We start from the raw sequence: 26,382 nt of genomic DNA, 5'->3' as shown, positions 1-26,382 counted from the left end.
AAGCAAGAGAATTCCAGAAAAACGTCTGTTTCTGCTTCATTGACTACGCTAAAGCCTTTGATTGTGTGGATCACAACAAACTCTGGCAAATTCTGAAAGAGATGGGAGTACCAGACCACCTTACCTGTCTCCTGAGAAACCTGTACAAGGGTCAAGAAGCAACAATAAGAACCAGACATGGAACAACCGATTGGTTCAAAATTGGGAAAGGAGTACGACAAGGCTGCATATTGTCGCCCTGCTTATTTAACTTATATTCAGAGTACATCATGAGAAACGCTGGGTTGGATAAATCACAGGTCGGAATTAAGATTGCCGGGAGAATTATCAACAACCTCCGATACGCAGAGGATACCACCCTAATGGCAGAAAGCGAAGAGGATCTAAAGAGCCTCTTGTTGAGGGTGAAAGAGGAGATGCAAAAGCTGGTTTGAAACTCAACATTAAAAAAACTCAGATCATGGCATCTGGCCCCATCACTTCCTGGCGTATAGAAGGGGAAGAAATGGAAGCAGTGACAGATTTTATTTTCTTGGGCTCCAAGATCACCGCAGACGGTGACTGTAGCCATGAAATTAAAAGACACTTGCTCGTTGGGAGGAAAGCTATGGCAAAGCTAGACAGCATAGTAAGAAGCAGAGACATCACCTTGCCGACAAAGGTCCGTCTAATCAAAGCTATGGTTTTCCCAGTAGTAATGTATGGCTGTGAGAGCTGGACTATAAGGAAGGCTGAGTACCGAAGAATTGATGCTTTCGAACTGTGGTGCTAGAGAAGACTCTTACGAGTCCCCTGGACTGCAAGGAGGTCAAATCAGTCCATCCTAAAGGAAATCAACCCTAGGGATGGTGGAGAATTTCTCCCCGAAACTTCGGGGGGCCGAGCGCCAACGTGTTCGGCCCCCCGAACAAGTTTCGGGGAGAAATTCTCCGCACCCCCCCACCCCCCGCACGCCCCCCGGGACGGGACTTACCTTTGCCGAATGTCCCTCCCGGCGGCGGGTCCGGCCGGCGGTTCGGCGGGTGTTCGTCCGGGGCGGGAGCGGCAGCCGGTCTTTTGACCGGCTGCCGCCCCCACCATTCCAATAAAAGAAAAAACAAAAACACGCCCCCGTGATAGGCTACGTGACGATTAACGTAGCCTATCACGGCTAGATCTGCAAAGTCAGCCGTGATAGGCTACGTAAATCGTCACGTAGCCTATCACGGGTGACTTTAAAAAAAAAAGCGCGTACGGATAATGGCGGCCCCCATAGGGAGCCGCCATTCTCGTTCCTTATTTGGTCGCTGTAGTCTACGTGAAGATTTACGTAGACTACAGCAACCAAATAAGGAACGCGAATGGCGGCTCCCTATGGGGGCCGCCATTTGCGTACGCGCTTTTTTTTTTTAAAGTCACCCGTGATAGGCTACGTGACGATTAACGTAGGCTATCACGGCTGACTTTGCAGATCTAGCCGTGATAGGCTACGTTAATCGTCACGTAGCCTATCACGGGGGCGTGTTTGTTTGTTTTTTAATACTTTGGAGTTCGCGGCCGGGCGAGGCGAGGCGCCTCCTCCCCGGCCTGAATTTCGGCCGGGTGAGGCGGGAAGCCTCCCCCCAGCCTGAATTTTGGCCGGGCGAGGCAGGAAGCCTCCCCCCCAGCCTGAACTTCACGGGGGGAGCAGCGAAGCGCCTCCCCCCCACCGCGAACAAGCTTCGAGGACAGGTAACTGACTTTCGTCCACCCCTAATCAACCCTGAGTGCTCCTTGGAAGGACAGATACTGAAGCTGAAGCTCAAATATTTTGGCCACCGAATGCGAAGAGAAAACTCTCTGGAAAAGACCCTGATGCTGGGAAAGATTGAAGGCAAAAGGAGAAGGGGACGGCAGAGGATGAGATGGCTAGATAGCATCACTGATGCAATGAATATGGACTTGAGCACACTCCGGGAGAAAGCGGGGGACAGGAAGGCCTGGCATGCTATGGTCCATGGGGTCACGAAGAGTCGGACATGACTGAACGACTGAACAACAACAACAAGGAAGCCAATTACTCTGGATGCAGGTCAGATGGGGTTGCACTCCCCCTAAAAGACCAAGTGTGCAGTCTGGGAGTCCTCCTGGACTCTGTGCTCACTGGGGAAGCCCAGGTGGCTGCAGTGTCCAGGAGTGCGTTTTACCAGCTTAGGCTGGTACGCCAGCTGTGGCCCTATCTGGAGAGGACAGGTCTTGCCTCAGATCTTATCCACGTACTAGTGATGTCCAGGCTGGACTGCCTACTGTAATGTGCTGTACATGGGGCTGCCCCTGAACTGTTGGTGGGGGAGAGGCAATTGGATCATATAATGCCTATACTGCACTGGCTAGGGAAAGCTGGGAATTGTAGGACTTTTTCTGTCTAAACATGCATAGGATTGCGCCCTAAAACACTGTCTGGAGGACCAAGAACATGCCACAGGCTCATTCTTTCCTCCATTTCCAGGTTTGCAATAACCATGACATCCAAATCAGGCAAATTATGTTTAGTGCTGCTAACCAGTAATTGTCTCCAAGCCAGGCTTGAAATTATTACTTGAAGTGTAAACCATGGTTTGGAGATAATTCCTGTTCAGTTCTACCAGTTTGCTCAGTTCAGGCATCATGGCAAAGCATGGTTACTTACAACCAGGAAAGAAAGGAATCGGTCCAAGCAAGAAAGTGAAGGGACAGGGTTAGTGGAAGAAGGGAACATGCATGGGACATTCCCAGTCCTCCAAGAAATGTTTTGAAGGGTTGGAACATGACAGCTGAATTAAGCTAATGTGTGCAACTATAAATACACACCTTTCACCAATTAATAAGAAAGAGTCATAATATATGTTGACAGGTATATTCTGTGCACAGTGCCTTCTGCAGTACATAAAGCACTGTAGTATTTATGACATTACTTAATCATCTGTACCACTGCTAACTCATCTGCAATACTGATGAGTAATGCAACAATCAAAACAGATGGGAACATAGGAAACTACTGATCAGAGCACTGCCCCACCTAGCTCAGTATTGTCTGCACTGACTGGCAGTGACTCTCCTCAGTTCCAGGCAGGAGATTTTCCCAGCCCTACCTGGAGACTGAACCTGGGACTTTTGCATGCAAAGTGGGGTTACCCTTGAAGACGGTTCGAAAGCTGCGGCTGGTACAGAACGTGGTGGCTTGCCTGATTAAAGGCAGCCACTGGTGAGATCATATCACTCCAGTGCTGAAGGAGCTGCACTGGTTACCAGTCGTTTTCCGGGCCAAATTCAAGGTGTTGGTTTTGACCTTTAAAACCCTATGCGGTTCCGGCCCAGCCTATCTCAAGGAGCGCCTCCAGCAACACCAGATAGGCAGCTCAACAAGATCAGCCTCGGATGGCCTTCTCTCTGTCCCATCAGCCAGGACAGCTAGGCTGGTGAGGACGAGGGAGAGGGCCTTCTCTGTGGTGGCTCCCACTCTGTGGAACTCCCTCCCTAGGGAACTCCGCCATGCCCCCTCTTTAATGAGCTTCTGCCACTCATTAAAAACATGGTTGTTCAGGCAGGCATTTGGGGTGGGTTAGAGTAATTTTAGAAATGTGATGTTTTTAATGTAGAATTTTATTGTTTTGAAGTGTTTTTATTGTTGTACATCGCCCAGAGTGGCTGGGTGACCAGCCAGATGGGTGATTAATAAATTTAATAAATAAAATAAAATAAAATAAAGCAGATGCTCTGCCAAGGAGCTGCAGCCTTTTACTGTCAGATGCTGACACTGCCCTTATGTTCTCTGTGACCATGAGTTTTCTGTGCATAAAAGCTATGTCTGTGCACGCACGCACAGACCTGTCTATACAAAATTTAACCTAAACTACAGTTTGATAGGGAAAGGAACTTTTTTTGAGCCCCAAATTCTTGAAGGCACCCTCTTCACAAGTAGTAGTGGACAAATGTAATTAAAACATTAAAAACAATACTCAGTAGCCAAGTTCCCAAGTGACGTAGATTTGATTATGAAAGGGAAGCTTAACATTAAGTGGCATGAAATAGGATTAAGTAAAGTTGGAGTGCTAAAGAGCACAGTGTGCTTGATTGTGCCAAAATATCTACATCCCTGAATAGGGTTCTGTTACTATGGACAAATGCACCAGAAAATCCAGTGCCTCCTAGATATAATCTGTAAAAGTACTAACATAGCCTATACTCTTATGACGCTGAGAGCAAGTTCTCTAGGCCAGGAAGCTATGGTGTAGCAATCCTTGTGGCTTTTGCCTTGCTCACTTTACAAATTCAAAATGCTAGTGGCAATCAGAGCTGATGAAAAACAGTGAATCAATCAAAAATCCCTGAAACTGACCCAGTAATTTGAAGAGAAAATGGTTTTGTTAAATGGCTCCTCCCGCACCACTTCGTTTTGCGGATTCATTTCTTCAGCACGTTTACGTGAAATAATTACCACTGAATTCAATGGGCTTACTTCTAATTAGATAAGCATACAATTCTACTCATCTCTAATCCTGCACCCACCCTCAAATGGCATGGCATACCTTTGGTCTGCTTTCAAATAAAGCTTCTTTAGGTTTTTGCAAGACATTCTTACTTATTTTACCATTTAATAAAAAATGATGAATCGAAACAACCCATTTCAATTCCAATGAGGCTGCTTTGACAGAATGTTTTCAACCAGCTCTTGCGATAACAGCCACATGTTTTGTGAAGCCACAAAGTCCCAAGATGTCAACTTCCTATTCCAAGATGAACCAAAAGAAATGAGGTTTCTACTGCTGTTTGCCTATTCTACTAGATACATAATTTATTTAAGAATGTCAGCTACAGGATATCTCAAGCTTAACCCCTTCATTTGCTTTTATTGGCTTGAATAAAAGGATAAATCACAGATGATTCACAGATGTCAAGGAAATCACTTCCGTAAAGGAAACAATATAGATGCTGCAGGTACACAGGTGGTTGTGATGAATTCACAAACATCTAGTCAATCTTCTAAATGTACAGTGGGACATTCTGGTCTAAATAATCAGTGTTCTCCCTCAACTCTATTTTCATTTTGCATCAGTGAAACTAATCAGTTCTGTTCAGGCATTGTTCACCCGAACAGGCAACACAGATACAGGTTTCTAGAGTTCTAAATCATATAGAAAGCCTCCATGGATACAAAAGACTTCATGATGAAAAAGTTCAGTCTCACCATATGAGGGACAAGGAGGAGCCATTCAACATCAGGGGTGCAGCTAAACATGCAGCCCCACTGTATCTGTGTGGCCTATTCAGGCAAGGAAGACCTGAATAGGGCTATCATGTAAGCTCAATGTCATGCCCTCCAACACAGATATGTTGGACAACAACTGACTTAGATTCCTGCATTGAGCAGGGGGGTTGGACTCAATGGTCTTGTAGGCCCTTTCCAACCCTACTATCTATGATTCTATGATTCCCATCATCATTACCTGTGGACCATGCTGGCTGGGGATGATGGGAGTTATAGTCCAATACATCTGGAAGACACCAGGGTGGAGAATTCTGATGTAAAGAATATATCAGCACCACTTTGAAAGGGTGACGTTGCTTTACAGATGGCACTCTGTGATAGAAGTGCCAAGCAACTGTGTGCTGTTAACAATACTCTGTGATTCAGTGCTCATATACACAGATGCACAAATAGATTGAAGAGAAAGTCAGTGATTCAGAAGGCCAGCAACAAATTAAAAACCTGTGTGATAATCCCAGTATGCTTTAATTCTGTGAACAAACCATGGATCAAGAGAGCAAATCTGCCAGATAGAGAATCAATCTCAGCTTCTGACTCATGGTTATGTAAGTTTGCAGGAACAAATTGCTGGTTTTATACCCCTACTCTTATAACTGTTTTTCTGCTTAACAGCAAAGGATTTATTATTAAGAAAGCCTTTTATGTAGATATTTATAAAATAAAAAAGAGTAATGAACTGAACTTTGAAATATGACAGAAACAAATCTGTGACTATTATGAAGAGAATAAACCAGATATTCTGAAAAAGTATATGAAAAGTAAAGGACAGAAAAGAAGAACTGAAGCACTCATTTTTTAAGGCTTGTACTGTCAAGGCACAACATGAATATTCTACACTGCAAATGGCTAAACAGCATTATTGTTCCTTCAATCATAATTTGGCACTGCAAAATTATGGGGCTTCCATCAGGAACCTGGCTCACTTTTAATACATCCTAGTTGTGTTGACACGTTTCTTATTTATTATACTTATATCCCACTCTTGTCTAGAGAGGCTTACATGTGGTTACCAGATGGTTCTGCCATCTAGGCTCCCTCCCATACAGACTACTTACAGGGCCTGCTTAGCATTTTCAGCAGTAGAAATGCCCTGAGTGCTTTCAGGCCACCTCTGTGAAAGAGGCTGAGCTGTATATTCTCACTATGACTGATGAAGATTATATATTCTCTAGTCAGACTTGCAAGGCTTCAAGTAGGCCTGTGCACCAATTCGGATTCGGAAGTCTGAAGCATGGCAGCGGTTTTGTGCACCATCCGCCATTTTGGGTCACAGGCCTAAGCCTATGGGCTTCCCCTGCTGGTGATGCATGGAACTTGCCTACAGTGCCCCTACTGGTCATGTGAGACATTGCATGGGACTAAGCCCTTAGACAATAAAATGCAACTCAATACATTTCAATGGGATTCTTCAACTCTGCCTGCCATACCCCACATCCACCCTGCCCCGTTTATACCAGGAAGAGTTTTTTATTGGTCCTCTCCATCTTCCCACTCCTTGTATAGGAAGTATTGGGCTCAATCCTCTCTCCCTGCCCTCCCCTAAGCTAGCCCCCCTACCCCTGAAAAAAAGGGGTGGGGGAGATGTAGAAAAGGGTGTATAAACCTTGGCCATGTATTCCAAGTGCAGTGGTTTTCTTACAACAAGGGTGGGAAATCTCAGGCCTGGAGGCAAACCCAGCCCTCAGGGGGTTACCATATGGCCATGCCCCCTTCCTCTGGCTCCACCTGCTTTCCCCAAACCACCAATTCTTTGGTGGTTTACTCGCTTTTATGCAGTTTTCCCCCCATTCTAAAAGGTTGAAATGCCTCTCCTAAAGCTTAGTAACTGGCAGTGAGAGCGTTAAGCTAACATTTGCTGGTATTTTTGTGTTTTGACCCTACTGCTTTTGCCTTTGGCTCTGCCCTCTTTGCTTTGGTCCTGCCCACCACTGCCCACCGCTGGAATGTGGCCCCCGACCGCTTCTCTAAAATTTAATTTGGCCTTTTAGCTGAAAGAGGTTCCCTGCCCCGGGCTTACAATATTTGGCTCTCTCTGTACATACAAGAACACGATGGAAAATCACTTTCTTGCAGGCTTTGATCCTATGTGCATTTATTTGGAAGGACGTTCCACTGAAAAAAATGTACTTCTGAGAAACCACGCATAGGAACATAGGAAAGCATAGTGTGCTTTCTAAAAGCAAGGTCGGTAGTTATTTGCCAATATAATATTTCTTAATGGGATTGATAACAAATGCCCATGCTGGTTGGTTGAGTCATAAATATTCATAATTTGAAAACACTGCAGGGCTGAAGTAGCTGGCAGGCATAAAATAGGAGTACAAAGCCAACCACATGGGCTCTGTGGGTAGCCCTGATGACCTCTTGTGGCTTTTAAGCAGCTTCTAAAGATTTATTTTCTATTCTGCCAAGCTTTTTATTGATCTTATTGCTATCCTGTCCCCATAGATGTTTTAATCTGATGTTGCTTTTATTACATATGTTCAATTGTTTTGTTTTTTTAAAAACATTTTTAAAAGATTTTATTAGTTTTCCAAAACAAGATTAAGCAAACCAACACAAAGAAAATAAAAAGAAACACATTGGATTTAAATCTACCTATTGACAGAGAGTAGTACATTTTACATATATGTATATTTTCCCCTTTACCTTACAAACCAAGATTTAGGTAGAATAGGCTGCTTAGAGTTTTTCTTTGTAATCCTTCACCATAACAGGTTGAATTTATTCTCTTTTCCATAGTCTGAGGAAATGCTTTGACAAATGCTGCTTTGATGCCCCTAATTAGTATATAAAATAAATATCACATTTATTACATTTTATAAAAGTCACATTTTATAAAAGTCAGATGTTTTGACTTTACCTTTAACTAGTTTCAGCTGGTACATCGATTATTCTGTCATGGCTATTTGCCACAGTTCTGTATACCAAGATTTCAGTGTTAGAAGTTCTGCAGTTTTCCAACTTTTAGCTATGACTTTTCAGGCTGCCATCAGCATGAACTCAAATTCTTAGATGTTACTTTTTGCATTTTGTTCTTCCATATTGTTTATAGGCCCAATGGTGATGTAACATGTATGGTTTGATGTGTGATATTTGCCATTTCTGAGAATATAATGTTCCAAAAGTGTGACACAACAGGACATGCCCACCACATATGGATATATAAACCTTTCTGATGGCAGTTTCTCCAACATTTGCTATTGTCTGCATTAGCTATTCTTGCCAGATGTACTGGCATGATATACCATGAGTGTAACAATTTCAGCGCATTCTCCCTGAGAGTTATTGATACAGGTTTCTTGGATTGTATCATCCATACTTTATCCCATACAGTTTGCTCTATTGTTATCCCAATATCATCTTCCCATATTATTTTCAATCCATCTGACATATTTGTATCTATTTCGATAAAATGTGAATAAATTTGAGAAACGAATCCTTTCGTATTGACCATATGTTCCAGTAACATACCTTCACATTTAATCATATTTCTAGTCACACTTTGTTTTATTAAAGGAATTGTAATAAGATAATGTATTTGACAAAGATGTATCCAATTCAATTGCATTCCCTGAACCTTTTCTTCTGATTTTGCTACAGTAAGAGAGGTTTTATTTTCATAGAAATCTCTCATTCTATAAAACCTCTTTTGTTTCCACTTCACATACTGCTCTTCTTTATCTATATAAGCAAAATCTGGATGCAACAAAAATGGAAGCAATGGAGAGATTTCTGGCATTATTTTTTTTCCCATTTTTCCTAATTTTTAACAGAGTGTATAAAAAGGGATTGTCTACCCATTTAAAATAGTTTATATTTTTCCCTCCAACTAAAATTTGTTCAATTAATAGTGAATCTTTTCCTGTTGCTTTTAAAGAACACTTTTAATGTAAGCCATCTGGTGAGGGTGTGCCCTAAAAGGTGGAGTAGAAATATATTAAACAAAACAAAATAAAATAAAGAGGGCATATCCCGGATTGCAGTGACCGGGATGACTTGCTAAATTACTAGGTCCAGTAGAAACTCCACAATAATAAATATAACATGTGACTTACTGTATCATTTTTAATGCTTAATTCCAGAAGTCAGATTTTTCCTTCCCATGTTTTTTTTTTTTCACATAGAAAAGCCACCTTTAACTCAATGCGTTTGACAGATGCTCATGATTCAGTTACGTGTAGGCTTTAAAGTATTCGTTTATATTAAATTCCAAGTTCATTTTAAACCAAGTTATCTTTAAATTTGAGACACTTGTAAAAAAATTAAAATCTGATTTAAACTTTTTAAAAAGGATTTATTTAGCTGTAATTTAATTTCTACACTGCAATCTTATGCATATCTAATCAGAGGAATGTCCCAATGTGTTAAATGGGGCTTGCTTCCAAGTAAGTGTGTATAGGACTGCAGCCCTGTTTTTTAAAAATAATGTATTTGTGTGTGGGGGGGAGAAATTAATTTCTCCCACTTTATCTGTCAGTCATTTACCTGAATAGAAATGAGGACTGAAGTGTGTGAAATACATGACTGTTGTGGGACAAAAATTTAAAGCATCAAGAGCACTGGTGAGGACACAGCTGCAATCCTAAGCATACTCATTTAGAAGAAAGTCCCACTGAAATCAGCCGGACTTAAATTTGACAAAAAAAGAATTACTATCAGGTTGTAAGACTCCAAAAACCCAGGGATGCGCCTTAACCCATCATTTGAGAATAACTCTTATAGATAGACTGATTGGAATAGCAGAACACCTGATAGGAGAATGGTTTTCAAGATGCTCTGGAGAATATTAGGATTAATAGCAGCTCTAAGAGAAAGTGGGTGATGTAGTTCAGGGATATGACATGGGGGAGCAAGAGTTAGATCCTCTAACCCAGGAGTGGGCAACCTTTTTTTTTTCTGGTGAGGGCCGCATACCCTCATGGGCAATCTGTTGGGTCTGCACATCAGTAGTGGGCTGGGCCAAAGCCAGTGATGGATAAGGCCAGAGCCAAAAGTGGTTGGGTCACCCCTTTTCTCTCTCTTTCTCTTCTTCCCCACACAGCGGGATGCCAGGGGGAGGGAGAGATCGCTCTTGCCAGAGGTCTGAAGTGACTGCATGCTGAGGGCTTTTGAAATTAGGCCAAAAGCTGCATGCAGCCTTAGGGTCACACGTTATCCACCTCTGCTGTAATCCAACGTTGCAGCCCCAATCCAAACTAGTCCCCCCACCCCCACCCAGGCTTATTTTAGCAAAAGAAGACCACATTGTGAAGCCCAGTCATGGATCTCCATGAGTATGAGTTCTACAATACTCTCCAGAATTCTCAGAAACCCAGAGTTGTTCCACAGCCCACCTGTGGCTCCATATATAGGAGTTTCTCAACAAAGAAGTTGATGTGGAAAGATTTACCTCAAGACAGAAAGTTCTAAAAACCTTGCCATTCCTAATGGTGGGTTCTCTTTGCTGAAAACCTGGTTATAAAACCTTCTTATCCATTATACAAATTATATATTTTCTAGTGTTTGGTTATTTGTTTTTATATTCCTCCCTGCACCCCTAAAAATGAATCAGATAAGATACTTTAAAATAGCAACAACAACAACACACAATGGATTAGCAGCATCTGCTTTTCAGTTGAGAAAATGTGTTTTTGTTTCTGCTTTTGGCTTCTGGAATCATGATAATTTGTCCAAAACAGATTCGGCTAAGTCATTTGGTTCGCCTCAGTATTCACCCTTTGTGACCCATTCTTAATCCCCGTAAATCTTACTGAAGTTATAGTTCCAAAGATGCTTCTGTGAAGTTCACCCAACTTTACATTTTTCTACAAGAGATTTTAAGGATTTCGAGCCCTTTCCTAAAGCCTCAGCCTTTGTAACACCTTGCCTCAACACTTTCAGTGCATATAATTTAAAATCCAATTTAAAATAAAAGGCTTTGTAATGACTACTCCACAACCTAAAATTATTCTGGCATGTACAAGTTTCTAAGAACCTAAAATATTCTTTTGTACTATAGTGTGGTGTGATAAGGCATCCTACCAGTGTTTTCATTACAGTCTCTCTGCTTATTATAACTTCGGAAGTATTTTCATCTTATATGTACCTTTTGCCTCAGAACAGCAAGTTATACTATTGCTCAAGGAGGAAATGGCTTCCTATTGGTAAAGTCCACCAGGACTTTCTACTTGGAAATAGCATACCTAAAGTAGCATGAGGCAACTGCAGAATCACTCCTTCTAGCGCTGAACTCGATCCCAGCGTGCCAACAACTCTGTAAGCAAAACCGACCGCTGAAAACCGACTGCTGAACAATAAGAGGGAGGTGCCTGCCTCCAAGGTATACACAAGTTTAAACACCTGGGAGTGGGAAACAGAAGGGGGCAGATTCCTCCCCAACAAAAGGTTCAAATACAACTGCACATTACAATGTTTGGACCAAGGCTTAGTCAGCAGGCTTTCAAAACCCACTGTGCAGGCTCCACACAATGGAAGAGGAACAACAGAAGTCGGGGAAGAGGCAAATTAGCAGAAAAAAGAGGAGGAGGCAGGAACAGAGGCAGAGAGGGAGGAACTGCAGGGTGAACAACAGAAGGAAAAACGGAGAGAAGCATGAAATGGGAAGCACAGGAGGGAGAGAGAAAGAAGGAGCAAGAAATGGAGAGACAGGCAGAGGAAGAAAAGAAAGCAACAGAAGTGACGGGATACTACACTTTGTAATTAATCCAAGCAATATTTTGCCACGGGTTCCCACTTGTACAGTTATATTTATAAACCACAGACCTTTTACCCAATGGGGTGTGTGAACTGTCCTATTGATTGATTGATTGATTGATTGATTGATTCCTTCCTTCCTTCCTTCCTTCCATTTATATCCCACCTTTCCTCCAAGGAACCAACACAGCATACATGACCTTCCTCCCCTCCATTTTATCCTCACAACAACAACCCTGTGAGGTAGGCTGGGCTGAGAGTGGGTGACTGGCCCAAAGTCACCCAGTGAGCTTCATAGTAGAGAGGGAATGAGCACCGGGGTCTCCCCAGTCCTAGTCCAGCACTCTAACCACTGCACCACACTTCTTGGTAATGTTTGCCTGGGCATCCTCATCTTGCATGTGGATGCACACACATTTGATGGGATGGATCAATCTGAATCCGAGGGAAAGAAAAATATCTGACCAGAAAACTATTCTGCAAACTAAGGGCACATCTTCAAGGGAGCTTCCTCCCACCTGAAATGCTAAGCACAAAACGTCTTATGAAAAAGGAGAATCCTGTGCTGCAAAAGTGCTCTCCGGAATAGTTCCCATAGGAACATAGGAAGCTGCCTTGCACTGAGTCAGACCCTGGGTCCATCTAGCCCAGTACTGTCAACACTAACTGGCAGCGGCTCTCCAGGGTTTCGGGTAAGAGATTTTCCAGCCCTCCCTGGTGACGCCGGAATTGAACCTGGGACCTTCTGCAAGCAAAGCAGGTGCTCTACCACTGAGCCACGGTGCCCCCCCAAAACAGCACGAGTCAAGAATCACTGAAATTCTGGATTACAACTATAAAGTAGTGACTGGAGATGGGGAACAAGGAAATTCTCATGCCATGCTAGCCATTCTCCTCAAGTGGCACCTTCACAGAAGCCTGTAATGGCCTAATTAGATCATCATATGGTAACAGCACCATATGTTATAAGCCTCTGCATAGACACAGCATGGTTCTACAAGACCCTTACCCCACCCACTGCAGAGCCCTAGAATGGTGGCAGCTGATAAGTGCAGCTCCTCATTGCAATGCACACAGGTGTGTAGGGTTAGGGTTACACGTAAGGGGGTTATCGGGATGGAAAAGAGATGTGGGAAGGCATCTCTTAGGAGAGGAAGGATAGCGGCAGTTCCACATAGCTATGTCATTCTAGAGCAGGACTGGGTAACCTGTGGCACTAGGGGCCACATTTGGCCCATACACTTAATTTCAAATGTCCTGCATAAGAGATTAGGTCTCTGGCAGTAGCAATCTGTCCCTCCCCAGCACTCTGCTGGGCAAGGAGGAAGAGAGAGAGACAGAGAGACAGAGAGAAAAGGGTATGGGAAGGGGAGAGAAAGGATGGTGGGAGAAAGAGAGGGAGTGGCCCTGCCCATGTTTGGCCCCACCCACCATCAGCATCCCTTGGGGGTACCCAACAAGTTACTCCCAGGAAATATGGCCTGTGACCAAATTTTAAAAAAAAAGATGTTCCACCCCTAGAGGATAGCTGCTGTTCCAGGTGCGAAGGACTGGAAACAACCAATAGAGCTCCTCCCAACAGGTCTTTGACTCTCTCTTCTCCCTCTTCAGCATAGGAACACAACAAAAGGGAAGTTTGCCTTACGTGGGTAATAATCTGCACCAGGGAGGGCAAGTGGGCTGGACTCCATGCTGCTAGGCAGGCCCATTCTAACCTCTGTTGACTCAAGTCTGCATTTTGCCATGCCCCTTAACAAGGTGCAGCTTTTAAATCCTAACTGTTCTTCCACAACCAGCAACAACTTTCTCCTCTACAGCATCTTATGCTGGAGAGGAGATGCTGATGGTAGGGACCAGCACCAGAGATGCTGATGATAGGGACCTCTGTTAATCAAGGTTTGGGGAATATACCTTCTCTGGTCACACTCCCCTTTAGGGATCAGGTGTGCAGATTTTGAGTGCTCCTAGATCCGGTACTATTGCTGGATGTCCGGATATCAGCTATGGGCAGAAGCACCATTTATCAGCTTTAACTGATACAACAGCTGCATACCTTTCTGGAGTCAAAGGACATAGCCACCATCACGCATTCTCTGCTGACCTCTTGACATGTCTGCTGTAATGTGCTCTGTATGGAGCTGTTCTTGGAAACAAGTCAGAAACTTGAGGTGGGCCAGAATTTTCTGCATGCGCCATTACCCAAATATTTTTAGAATATCATGTGGAAGATTAAAGCAAACCTTACCAAATGAAGGAGATTCTCTGCCATCTTCTAATCCTGAATCTCGTTCTCTGTCTCTCTTTCTGTGTTTGTGTCCACGGTGTCTATGACGTCGATGGCTCTTCCTTCCTCCCAGAGGCACATGAACTCCAATAAACAAAGTTCTGTGACCTACCGAGGAAAACATATGCTCAGTAAAAAAAACAAACAGATAGATATATGTGGTAAACAAAAGATTAAAAATGGATGTCACGTTGTAGACTGAAATTAAAGTTTGAAAGAAGCTGAAAACGACCCTAAGACATTCAAGATAAATGAAATACCTGATGGAGCGATGAAGCTGCTGAAGTAACTGTGATGTAATCAGAAGAGTGGGATCAGTGCTCATGCTGGTCATTTTTTCCCCACCCACCCATTCTTATTGTGTTTGGTGTATGATATTACTGCCTAGATCGGGGGTGAGAAACCTTCGCCCCACAGGCCTCCCCATCCAGCCCACGAAGGCACCACAGAGGCCACTCCCCAAGGGCCTTTCCCCCTCAGGAAAGGGGAAAAGGTTGGGAGAGTGGCTCCTACTGTGCTGTCACCTCAAGCAGCACTCCTTGAGGTGGAAGTTCAATGGGGCTCGCTCCCTCTCAGCTTTCTCTAGATCAGGGTTGGGAACCTCTTTCAGCCCAAGGGCCAAATCCCATTTCAGAGAAGCTCTCAGGGGCCTCATTCCAAAGGCAAAAGGGGTGGGACCAAAATACAAAAAAATCCCAGCATATTTTAGCTTAAAGCTCTTACTGCCGGTAACTAAGCTTTAGGAGAGGCGTTTCATCCTTTTAGAATGGGGACAAAATGCACGGAAGCCAGGAAACCACCAAACTATCAGCAGTTGGCGGAAGGGGCATGACCATCTGGAGACCCTGGAGAGCCAGATTGGAACCTGAGGAAGGTCAGATTTGGTTCCCTGGCCTGAGATTCCCCATCCCTGCTCTAGATGTAAAATATACTGGAAATATGATGTTTGTCCCTATTTGGACAAACAAGGTGTATCACAAATGGCATAGGAGAGGGCTGGGAGGGGGAATGAATGGAGATAGCAAGTTCATGTTAATTCTTCTTGGACACAGTTGTACACAATTGGATAAATAGTTTGTATCAGCCTTACAACAACTGGCAATATGGTAAGAATGTTTTGTAAAAGGCATCTTTCATTTAAGGATTAACTAGCAAATAAAACTTGGCCAGCTATAGTCCCCAGCCATATTTTCTTATAATTATCTTAGCAGCCACAATGTAGCAAGGAAATACCTACTGCTTTGCTAGAATCAGATGTGTCAATCCCACCCACCCACACACGCTGGAAAATAAGAAAGAAAGAAGGTCAACTGCATTAAATTGAAACAACACGTGACCTCTAATCCCATGCAGGCTCCAGCAAGGGCAGAAAACCCAGCAAGGCATCATTTGTCACAAAACATCAAAGAAATCTGGGTCTGACAGGAACTCGCTCGAGAACCAGAAATAAACAAGCTCCTAGCACACTATTAAAACACTGGCCACCTTTTCCCTCCCTCCCCAACCCTTATATCGTGTTGCACAGAAAGAGGCATTGCAATAACACGGTTCCTGTTTGCATTTTTAATAGTTTCTTTGCAAGCTCATTGGGGTTCTGAAGCAAACTGAGCCCTATGCAGGCAGTATGCCTGAAAAGTTAATTCCAAACCTTGTAGAGGGCACAGGGCCTTGCATGCTGGCCCCACCCCCAATGTCCCCATGGCTGCAGACCTGCCCTGTACTAAACAGGAAGGTCTGAAAGGGGCTTCTCCTTGTGTTCGCTTGGATGTGAGAAGAACCCTCAGCGCCATCAGGATTCCTGCTTCATCAGGGCTCCCAGTCATGCAGCGGGTTGTACGTGCATTCAAGTGCACAGAAGCAGAAGCCTCCTTCAGACCTTCCTGTTTACTATGGAGATGATTGGGAACAGTGCAGTGGGGCCAGCACGCACAGGGACATGTCCCCTACACGGTTTAATATTTCCTGTTCAGGTATAACAGGTCTTTGGAATCATCATGATATAGATTCCTTCTTCTTTTTTTAACTGTTCATTTAAGGTTTTTTAATCTTTTCTGTGGTGGGGGTTGGTGGGTCAGAGATGGTCCATTCTTCCCTTCCAATCCCACCGCATGTGTATTTCCCTCCCACCCCTTGCTGTTAAAGCATCTCAAGCACAACACACACAATTGTGGTACAAAACAACAACAAGAAAAAGAAAATAGCTTATCCCTAAGTGCATCTTTTAAAATGAAGACACAGAAAGAGCATCTTCATATTTCTGTGATGGAAACAACGTATGTTGAAAAAGAGACTCTTTCCCAATTACATTTTCCAATTACTTCCAGAAGCAGAAAAGCAATTACTTTCTGATTTAGTAATTTAATTGATTCCTTCTACTTGGTGCAAGGAATAGGCAATCTTATATTAGAGCCATTCTTGGCATTATGCAGCATAAGTTGTCACAATTCTTGACGTGCTCATTCAGACTGTTCACAGATGGGGGAAGGGTCATAAATTTATTTGTATTGATTTAACAAGATTAACAGTGTGATCATATGAATGCCTACTCAGAAGTAAGTCCCATTTCATTAAATGGGACTTACTCTCGGGTATGTGTGCATAGAATTACAGCCTTTAGCAACAATCCTATACCCAATTACCTGGGAGCAAGTTCCAGTGACTTCAATGGTACTTACCTCTGAGTAGACATGCTGGTATTATATGGTATTGTACTGTTGACACTGTTTTGCCACATACTTGGTTTATGACAATCGTCATATTGATTATCATTTTGATATTTTGCATCAATCCCCTCCCCTTTCATGGTTATCTGCTATGGCCTGTGGCCTTGTTTTGGGATTGGAAGGCATGTTACTAAGCAACACATGAAATGAACATAAAATGAAATGCTAGTCCTTAAATTCTGTAGCTCAAATCTAATCATATAAACTCCAGTCCAGAGCCCTGTCTCTCTGTCCTCCAATGCATATGTGGTACTGTTGGGAGAGAGCTTCATCCATTTATTTCAATGGAAGGGAAAGCAATGAGCTTGACTCCATGCCCTGCAACATTTTATTTATTTATAAAAATGTTTATATACTGCCTTTTGGCCCTCAAAAGGGCTCCCAACCTTAACCCTGTGTCTTACTATCACATATTCTTATCATATATGAAAATAGGGACACGCTTGTAACATTAGGAGAAACATTCTAATGGTAAGAGCTGTTTGACAATGGAACAAAGACTGCCTCAGGAGGAGGAGATGGGCTCTCTTTCACTGGAGGTATTTAAGCAGAAACTGGACAGCTATCTGCCAGGAATGCTGTAGCTGCAGATGCCCGCAGTGAGGGGTTTGGGGACTTGATGACCTCAGAGGTCCCTTCCAATTCTAAAATTCCGGTAACCCTATTTTCATAAGAAGGATTCCTGCCTGAATCTACCTACCCACTCTTATTACTCTGCATGCAGGAATTCTGCATGCAGAATTCATTCACTCTGTGTTATTGCCCTCTCTTCCACTGATGTAAAAGCCAATATATGTTTGTCGTTTTGATTTAAGGTGTAATATAAAAACATAACTGACCTACAGTGTATTAAAAACGATTCAGACCAGACCTCACCAGCTGCAAGGTGTGAGATAGCACGCTGTGCATTGCATGGTTCATGCACATATGTTTATATACATGTGCAGTAGACAGAGCCAGCATCAAGCGTAAGCATGGTTCGGCACCTGTCAAGGGCCCACAACCCAGCAGGGCCCCCCGATAAGAGCCTCCTGGACTTCCTCATCCTCTTCTCCTCTCCAGCCTGCTTGTTCACCTGCCTCTCACTCTGGCCAAGGCAATTATAGTGGTGAGGAGAGGAGCAAAAGATGCTGCTGCCTGCATGCTCATTGGCTCTCTGCCTGGAAAGCAAGCAAATGGTAGCAGTGGTGAGAAAGAGGCTGGGGAGCTATAGTAGCCAGTGACAATGGGGGTGAGAAGGTAGACTCAGTGAGGGAGGGGGCCCAGAGAGGGTGTCTTATGGACCCAATGGAACTGTTACTTCGAAGTAAACACACACTGGATTTCACTTTTAATTCTTGGACATAAATTTCTACAGTAAGCGGAATTGCCAAATGCAAAGCAATTTAGCTACCCATGGGCCTAGGAAAGGGGGCACCATTTGCTCTTCTACCTCAGGCAGCAAAATGTCTTGGGCTGGCCCTGATACATACATTTCAAAGATGTGCACAGCTGATGCATACAGTTGGAAAAATACACATGAAAATACACATGGATTTTCATGTGAAAAGAAAAAAAGTTCACAATCTGATACGGACTTGAGTTGGAACACACTTCAGGATGGAATTTGCAAAACTTCAGCAACCTCACATTATGCTGATTCGCCAATCAATTTCAAGGCTGAGGGGGATTGGAACCTGGGTCCCACAGATCCTAGTCCGGCACTCTAATCACTGGCTCCCATCAAACCTAACAGAATTTACAATCTTAATTCTTTTATTCAGCATCCATGTAAGTAACAGAAACAAAGCTCTATTAGGAATGCTGAGATTTAAACTGATTGTGATTGATGTGGAAGGGGTTTAATGAGATCACAGCAGATCACATTGTCCTCATGGCAGAACTCTAAATTTTTTTTAAGGGATCTGCGAAGTCCCAAGGAGCGATTGCAGATGTAGGGCAAAGCAGCCACCCACTGAAGAAGAATGCAAAAAGCAAGCTGGAAAGTAAAGCCAAACATCTGTGAACAACTATTCAAGCTCTGGAATCCTGAATAATTACAGCCCAGAAACTAGTAATTTGGGATTTTAAAAAGGGAAATTAGAGGATTCTAACGGGTGATGACTACTCAAGAGAAGACGGAATTGGAGCTCAGGAATAAACAGGAAGAGTGAGGCCTAATTTGTACTCCGGTGATAAACCTTGTCTGGGCTGTTTCAGATTGCAGGCAGGGGCTCACATGATTGAGTGTTCCTCCATATATATAAGAAAAATTCCCACCACATAGAAAGCTAGATAGCAGGAAGAATTCTGACCTAGCCTTCTGCCTAACATGCTAGTTTTCTGTGGACAGGGAATCTTTAATTGTATGGAGGAGTATTAAATAACACGAGCCCTCATCTGCAGTCTCAAGTAGTACAGCTCCAGATGCAGGTCTACTGTCTTAGTGTGAACTAGTCCTCAGATAATAGCTACTGTAAACTGTCCCTACTGCATAGTATCTTTCTTTGTTTTATCAGTTTCCTCATGAAGATATAAAAATTGAAGTCCATTACAACTACCAGGTGACAACAAACATCTAGGGTAGCCAGGTATCCTACCTTACAGGGGCCAGTCCTCTATTTGAAGGTGTCCTCCATTTGATGGGGTGTCTAATCCAAGTCTGGTTTAATGCCAAAGAACCATAAGGAGGGAGAGCAGGAATCTTGAACTTGCCCATCCACAGTAGGCAAACAAAACTGGAGAATATCCAAAAAGCCCAATGGAATAAAGAGACGAAGTCTCAGCATGTTGAAAAAATATGTAGCTTTATTCCAAGGAGTAACTACATATTTTTTTGATGTCCAGAGACTTCTCAGTATCACAAATAAGATGGTGAAACCTGGTCTCAGCAAATCTTTGGAATGGCTAGTTCACTACAACCTGTAATTGTCCTTCTATAGGTGTTTATTTACACTATTGATCTTGCTGTGCCTATTCATCATGAGCTGGTGATAGACAAGAGTGGATCACATTTGTATTGACTGTGTTGATTGTATCCCACACTCATTTGATTAGATTCATTTGTGCTCTGCACAGTACACTGATACACCTACTGTCCCCCTTCTCTCTGTAGTCAGGTATATGTACCTATCCACATAAGTAATCATTTCATGCACCTGACAAAATGGACACTGACCTATGAAAGCTTTTGCCATAACAAATGTCATTAGTCTTTAAGATGGCAGGATTCTTTGTCATTTTTAGCTGATTTTGATGGCGTTCGGTATGCTGAAATGGCCTTGAGATCTGTGCTGCAATTGGAGCAATTTTTCATACTTCCTGTTAAGGGGCAGGGTTAGAGTGGTCATTTACAACCATAAAGTTGACCTTCCTATGCTGCAGTTGGTTAGGAAACAAAAGCACAAGAATATATGGTTTATTTCTAAAAGGACAGACAGGAAACATAAGGGGCTTTGGCTGATCTTCAAAGCATCAAGAGGTGTATAAAAGCCCCAAAGGGACTAAAGAAATAATTGCTTGCTTGCTTGCTTTTCGTTTTCTTTCTTTCTTTCTTTCTTTCTTTGTCCTTCCTTCCTTCCTTCCTTCCTTCCTTCTCTCTTTATTTAAATACTAATATCCCACATTTTCCATTCATGTAAAGGAAACCCTTGTGGTGTCTAATAGTGTTTCCATTAGAAATAATCAAAATGTAATAAAAATAATTTCCCTAAATAAACAGACCTGAATAAACAGTCACCATACCACAGCATCAGTATCATAAGCATATGAAGTGAATCTATTTATATAATGAATTAATGGACACTTTAATTTTTTCCATCAGGGATAGTGATGCTTTGCTAGCAAGCCTTCTGAAGCCAAGAAAAATACTCTTCAACCCCCACCCCACAAAGTGAACTGAACCAGTATGATGAGAAAGTGGTGTTACTTTCTTGTATTTCAGTCAGTTCAAAATAAAAGGCAGAAAGCAGAAAATAAACAATAAATAGAGTCTACAGAAAAGGTGGTGTTGACAAACAGACTTCCAGCTCTGTAAAATCAAGAAGTACAGCCTAGAGAATTAGGGGGAAATTGAAGGGCGTACAGGGTGTCTCTACGCCTGGATCAATGGGTGACAAGCCTGAATTTATTCCTCAGAGCCTGAGTGTTTATTGGTGCCAATGGAATGTTTCTTTCTCATGTTAGTTGCCATGCAGGGGGCAATTTTCAAGGGGGATTGCGGCTGGGGTGAGAAGAGTTAATCCTCCTCTCCTCAAATGCTGCAACACGCACACCCCCAAATCCCCCTCTCCATGTGACACTTAAACTTAGGAAAAAAACTTTCAATGTCAATGGGATTCTCCCCCCCCCCCAAGAATGGCCTTGCAGGAGAAAATTCAGGGAGATCACAGCTGAGAAAGGATTAACCCTCCCTTCCCTACACGTAGTGCCGCCCCCAAACCCCCCCCCCAGCAGGGCAAAAGCTTAGGGGGGAAAAGCTTCCATTTGTGCCAATGGAACCTTTTTCCCTAAGTGTAATTGCAGGGGAGGGTTACTACAGGAGGGGAAAAGAGAAAGAGAAGTCTCTGCATGTGAGAGTGGGGGTGGCACATGAATGAGGAAGAGACAGGAAAATGGTGGGTTTTTGTCCTCCTAAAAGGTTAAACAATCTGAGCAGGAAGTCATTTTCCAGGTATCCCAAGTGTGTTGGCCATATGTATGCGTGTGTGTGTGTGTATGTATGTATGTATGTTGTGGCTCCTCTTCATCTCTGTATGTCTCCCTGCCCTGTACTGTTGTATAGAGAAAAATAGTAATTTGTGTGGGGCTTTCTAGCCTGCTTCCATGTGTCTTCCTCTGCATGTGTCTATGTGTCTATGTATATCTGCTAGAGTTTCAGGCAAAAGTCACAAGTCCTCACCACAAGGAGAGACAACCCCAGAAACTGCAGAGCAGAGAAAGGTGAGAGATCCATTCCTCCACCACACTGCCTCTGCCATCTCTTCCCCTTTCTCTTACCAGGCTCCCTTTGACCTGGTTTTCATGAAACAGTGGCAAATCCTGGGTTAATTAACCCAGGATTTGCTGTGTGCCGCTGCCATTTTATACATGTGGTCTCCTATTGGCCCAATGGGAGGTTGCTCCATGACATGTGAACCCAGACACTATGGGTTAATCGTGAGTTAAACAAGCCAAAGTTTGTCCTACAAGTCCTACAATTAGTTGTTAGGTTAACTTTGGGTTGTTTAACCCATAGTTAGCCCATACTGCTTCACATATCAGGGATCAACCTCCAATTAGGCTGACTGGAGGTTGCATATTCAAAATGGTGGAGGCACACACCAGGCACATGCCACTGCAAATTGTGGGTTAATAAAGCCACAATTTGCCACCATTACATGAAAATGGGGCCTTTGTCTCTTCCATGCTGCCTAGTCCTTGGTCCATCCTTCTCCTCTCTCTAATCCTCAACCCAAATCTGCTTGTTCTTTCCTTCCAGCCTCCATGTCTCCTCTCCTTGCCCCCTTTTCTCTACCTCCTCTCGCTTCTCTAAACCCAGCATTTTGAGCCCTCCCCAATGGAATTGTGCAGCACTCTATTTAATTTTGAATGTAATTTATGTAGGTAATGACAACTGATGAATGGGGCAATTAATTAAAGGGGAATTGCTTAAATTTGGAGTAGGATCTGAATGGGAATTGGAAAATTAATTGGATGCCATTTGAATATGTGTGTGCTTGTGGGGATGGGTGGCAAGAGCTCATGAAAAAGTTGCCAGGCACTCTCTTTTTTCCCCACAATATTGCAAATTAATTATCATTGAAGATTTACTACTGATTTGGGATGATCTGGGGCAGAGTACACATCAGTTGAAGAATTTATTTTATTTGAGGTGATTTGGATGAGAAATTAATTGGCTGGCTTTGTCTCCTGTGAAATTGTAATGAATCATAGTAATTATTTTAAAATCTGCATATATAGATATAAATTAGCATATGCACATTTTATGTGGATTTGTATCCCATGGGCCTGGGCCCCAAAACACTTAATTGCTTAGCAATACCCTGAGTCCCCAATATTATCCTTGGATTAGCAGAGAAGGCTTTGCCTTCTGGGTCAGTAAATCAATGATGTGAAAACAAAAACAAAACTGTACTGTACTGAACTGGGGAAGAAAATGTAAATGAAAGCTGTGTGCATTAGAGGGGATAACTTGACCCATATTTCTAAAGTAGCAATAAATGCAAATGTAACATATTAGCAGCTGCACTTAAAGTATGTGTCTGCTCATGTAACAAATTTGCTATTCATTAGTTTAATAGCATTCAATATTCAATAAGCTTATCAAAGAAAGCGTTAAAATTTAAGATTCTCTCAATAGAATAACAGTGCCTTCATGCAAGTGCAGTGGGAAACTGTAAAAACTAGAGCTGTGTGAAAATGACCTCTTCAAATTTCACCGAATTTCTCGAGGGGGAGGAGAAATTCGCCACAGATTCTCCCAGGTAGGGCTCCCCATTGGCAGGGCTTGTAGCACAGCTTTGTTCTGTTTGGATAAGGGTTGGGGGGGTGCAACATCACCAACTGTCTTGGCAGGCTGGCCCCCAGTTTGCATCCACCGCAGTGCAGGTGGGGGCAGTGTTGTGTCCAGCTCCAGGGATGAGGTGGAGTTAGTGCTCTGTCAAAATCTGCCCTCCAATTTCCTGAACATTTTCTCCCCGCATGTAAGAGGCTTCCATTGTTCTGCCTCATTCAGGATGTTTTATCATTTCTTTCTGTGGTGTTTTTGGGCTTACCCAAGCACAGCTAGCCTCCCAGGCTGCCTGCGCGTCCTGATCTGAAAAAGCCCTATGGGAGGAATTACCTCATGGTGCCTTAAACAGGGCTTTAATTGAAGTGCAGGAAGCTGAGGAGGCTACAGGCAGCCAGGGGGATTATTGTACAATGAAAAACAGGACACGGGTGCTCACTCCTCGGCCACCTCCTAAGTAAGGTAAGCCCAAGAAACCCAAACCCAACACATGAGAATTTCTCTGAAATGTCTTCACCATTGAATTTCTTCTCAGAATCAATTTCTCTTCTATCAAAGTGAATGAGAATGGTTGAAAAATATGTGGGAGAGATTTTCAGCACAGTGCTAGTAAAAACAAGCAAATTTAGCTAAAGAATGAAATAAACTTTGCTATCAGGGATGTAGTACCAACACAGACACATTCCAGCCCAGTAAGTGTAATCTGTATGTGGGAGATGCTTTTATACATGGTTTGTCTTCTGGACCAAGAACCAGTTTACATACATGTTACAGTGCCTGTGCTGCTCTCATTGTTGGAATGGGGCTGCATGTAGACTACCCTTTGAGATGGCCGGCACAGTTAGCACCAATCATCTCCTGTGGACGGGGCTAAACTTGTAGGCCCTCCTTCATTTGAAAGGTGCTGAGCGCCATGAAGGCTGATATGCATGGGTATATTAAGGATGTATGAGAATTTTGTTCCAGTTTGCAATTCACTCAAAAACGCCCTGTTCGCAATCCTGAATGGGAGCGCATTTTCTCTGAAAATGTTCACAAATTCCCAAACTTGCATTCGCAAAACATGTACCTGAAAAATGCATAACTTCCTCAAAATGCACAACTTCCTTATAATATGCAAATTTTAAATCACCCATGCTTTAATCTATGAGAGAAATTTGCACAAATTTGGTATTTGGGGCGCAACTTTCACATTTGATAGCTTTCAGGTTTTGCACAATTTTCTTGTTCATGCAAAACCAACAGTGATCGCAAATGCAAGCACAAATCGAAGAGAGATTAGCAAGAGTTTGTGTTCGGAGAATCTTGGGTAGCTCGAACATCACATGAAGATTGCCCATCCCAAGGTTATATACCTCTCTGTATGGTAGTATGTGTAGAACATGCTGCTGTGCAGAGTCTTTGAACTGTGATTGATAGAGAGCGGCCCAGAGTTGGATCCAGAACTCTGCACACCCAGTTTGCTACTGTGCTTATTGATGACATGGATCTGGTCTACAAAAGCTTATGCAAAAATGGTTTTGTTAGACCATTGTTTTTGAACTTTTCATATAATCAGAACAGGAAAGGCCTCTGCAAGTTTGTATATGTAACTGATGCCTCCAGGTTGAGGGCTAGTGCATGTGGACGGATGGACGGACAGACAGACAGATCTGAACACCCATAAAGATGGGCTCACTTCTAAATCAGCCTTCTCTAACCTTGTGCCCTCCAAATGATATGGACTTCAACTCCTGGCATCCCTGACCATTGGATATGCTGGCTGGGGTGATGGGAGGGTACCAGGTTGGAGAATGCTGTTCTAAACGATGGGCTGGTTCAGATGTTGTGGATCCTCATACTAGCCTACAACACTGTCCAGACTATACATTGCTTTGCACAGGTAAGGGTAGTAGTGAATGCCTCTTTACGGCAAGGTGTGATTCCATCTTGGCTAAAAGAGGCAGGGGTAAGACGGTTGTGTCTTTAAAACAAAAGTCTCTCTGAACGCCAGTATATTGGATAATTTCCAGTCGGTCTCTAATATTCCATTCTTGGGCACAGCAATGGAGTATGTGGTGGCTTCTCAGCTCCAGGGATTTCTGGATGATGTGGATTATCTAGATCTATTTCAGGCCTGGTTATGGGACAGAGACCGCTTTGGTCACCTTGGTGGATGATCTATGCCAGGAACTGGACAGGGCAAGTGTGTCCCTGTTGGTTTTGCTGGACCTTTCAGCAGCTTTTGATATCATCAACCATGGTATCCTTCTGGGGTGTCTGTCTGAGATGAGACTGGGAGGCCCTCTTATATAGTGGCTCCAGTCCTTCTTGGAGGTTGTGCTGGGAGATTCCTGTTTGACTCTGTGGCCTTTAGCCTGTGGTGTCCCTCTGGAGTCCATCTTATCTCCCATGCTATTTAACATATACATGAAACTACTGGGACAGATTGTCCAGAACTTTAGGGTTCATCTGCACTACTATGCTGATGACACCCTACTTCATCTCTCCTTTCCGTCCAAACCCAAAGAAGCTGCTCTAGTTCTAAACTGGTGCCTGATGTCACTGGATGAGGACAAACAAATTGAAGCTTAACTGAGACAAGGTAGAGGTAGTCCTGGTTAGTCGAAAGGCAGGTCAGGGAATAGGGATTCAACCTGTGCAGGATGGGGTTACACTCCCACTGAAGACTCAAGCTCACAGTTTGGATGTACTCTTGGACTTGAAGCTGGATGTCCAGCTTTCAGGAGTGGCCAGGAGTGTGTCTGCACAGCTAGGCTAGTGTGCCAACTTGTGCCCATTCCTAGAGATGTCTGATCTGGCCACAGTCATGCATGCCTTAGTTACATCCCATTTGGACTACTGTAATGCACTGTACGTGGGGCTGCCTTCGAAAACTGTTCATAAACTTCAGCTTGTCCAGAATGCTGTGGCCACACTGTTT

General features: G+C 43.3%; 1 protein-coding gene across 1 annotated transcript in view; it reads right to left on the bottom strand.

Annotated features, from left to right (window-relative positions):
* SLC4A10 (solute carrier family 4 member 10) overlaps nucleotides 1–26,382 on the bottom strand; it is a 146,999-nt gene that overhangs the window by 104,853 nt on the left and 15,764 nt on the right. Inside the window, exon 3 of the mRNA XM_084804563.1 lies at nucleotides 14,208–14,354. Within this exon, the coding sequence (XP_084660689.1) occupies nucleotides 14,208–14,354 (147 nt within the window). The remainder of the gene's footprint in view (nucleotides 1–14,207; nucleotides 14,355–26,382) is intronic.

The sequence above is a fragment of the Heloderma suspectum genome, chromosome 1, assembly GCF_057233095.1.
Source record: "Heloderma suspectum isolate Gila_16-S chromosome 1, 16-S_ref, whole genome shotgun sequence".
NCBI classification, from domain to species: Eukaryota; Metazoa; Chordata; class Lepidosauria; order Squamata; family Helodermatidae; genus Heloderma; species Heloderma suspectum.
Note: the sequence above shows the minus strand (reverse complement) of the source record. Positions and strands in the feature narration are given on the sequence as shown.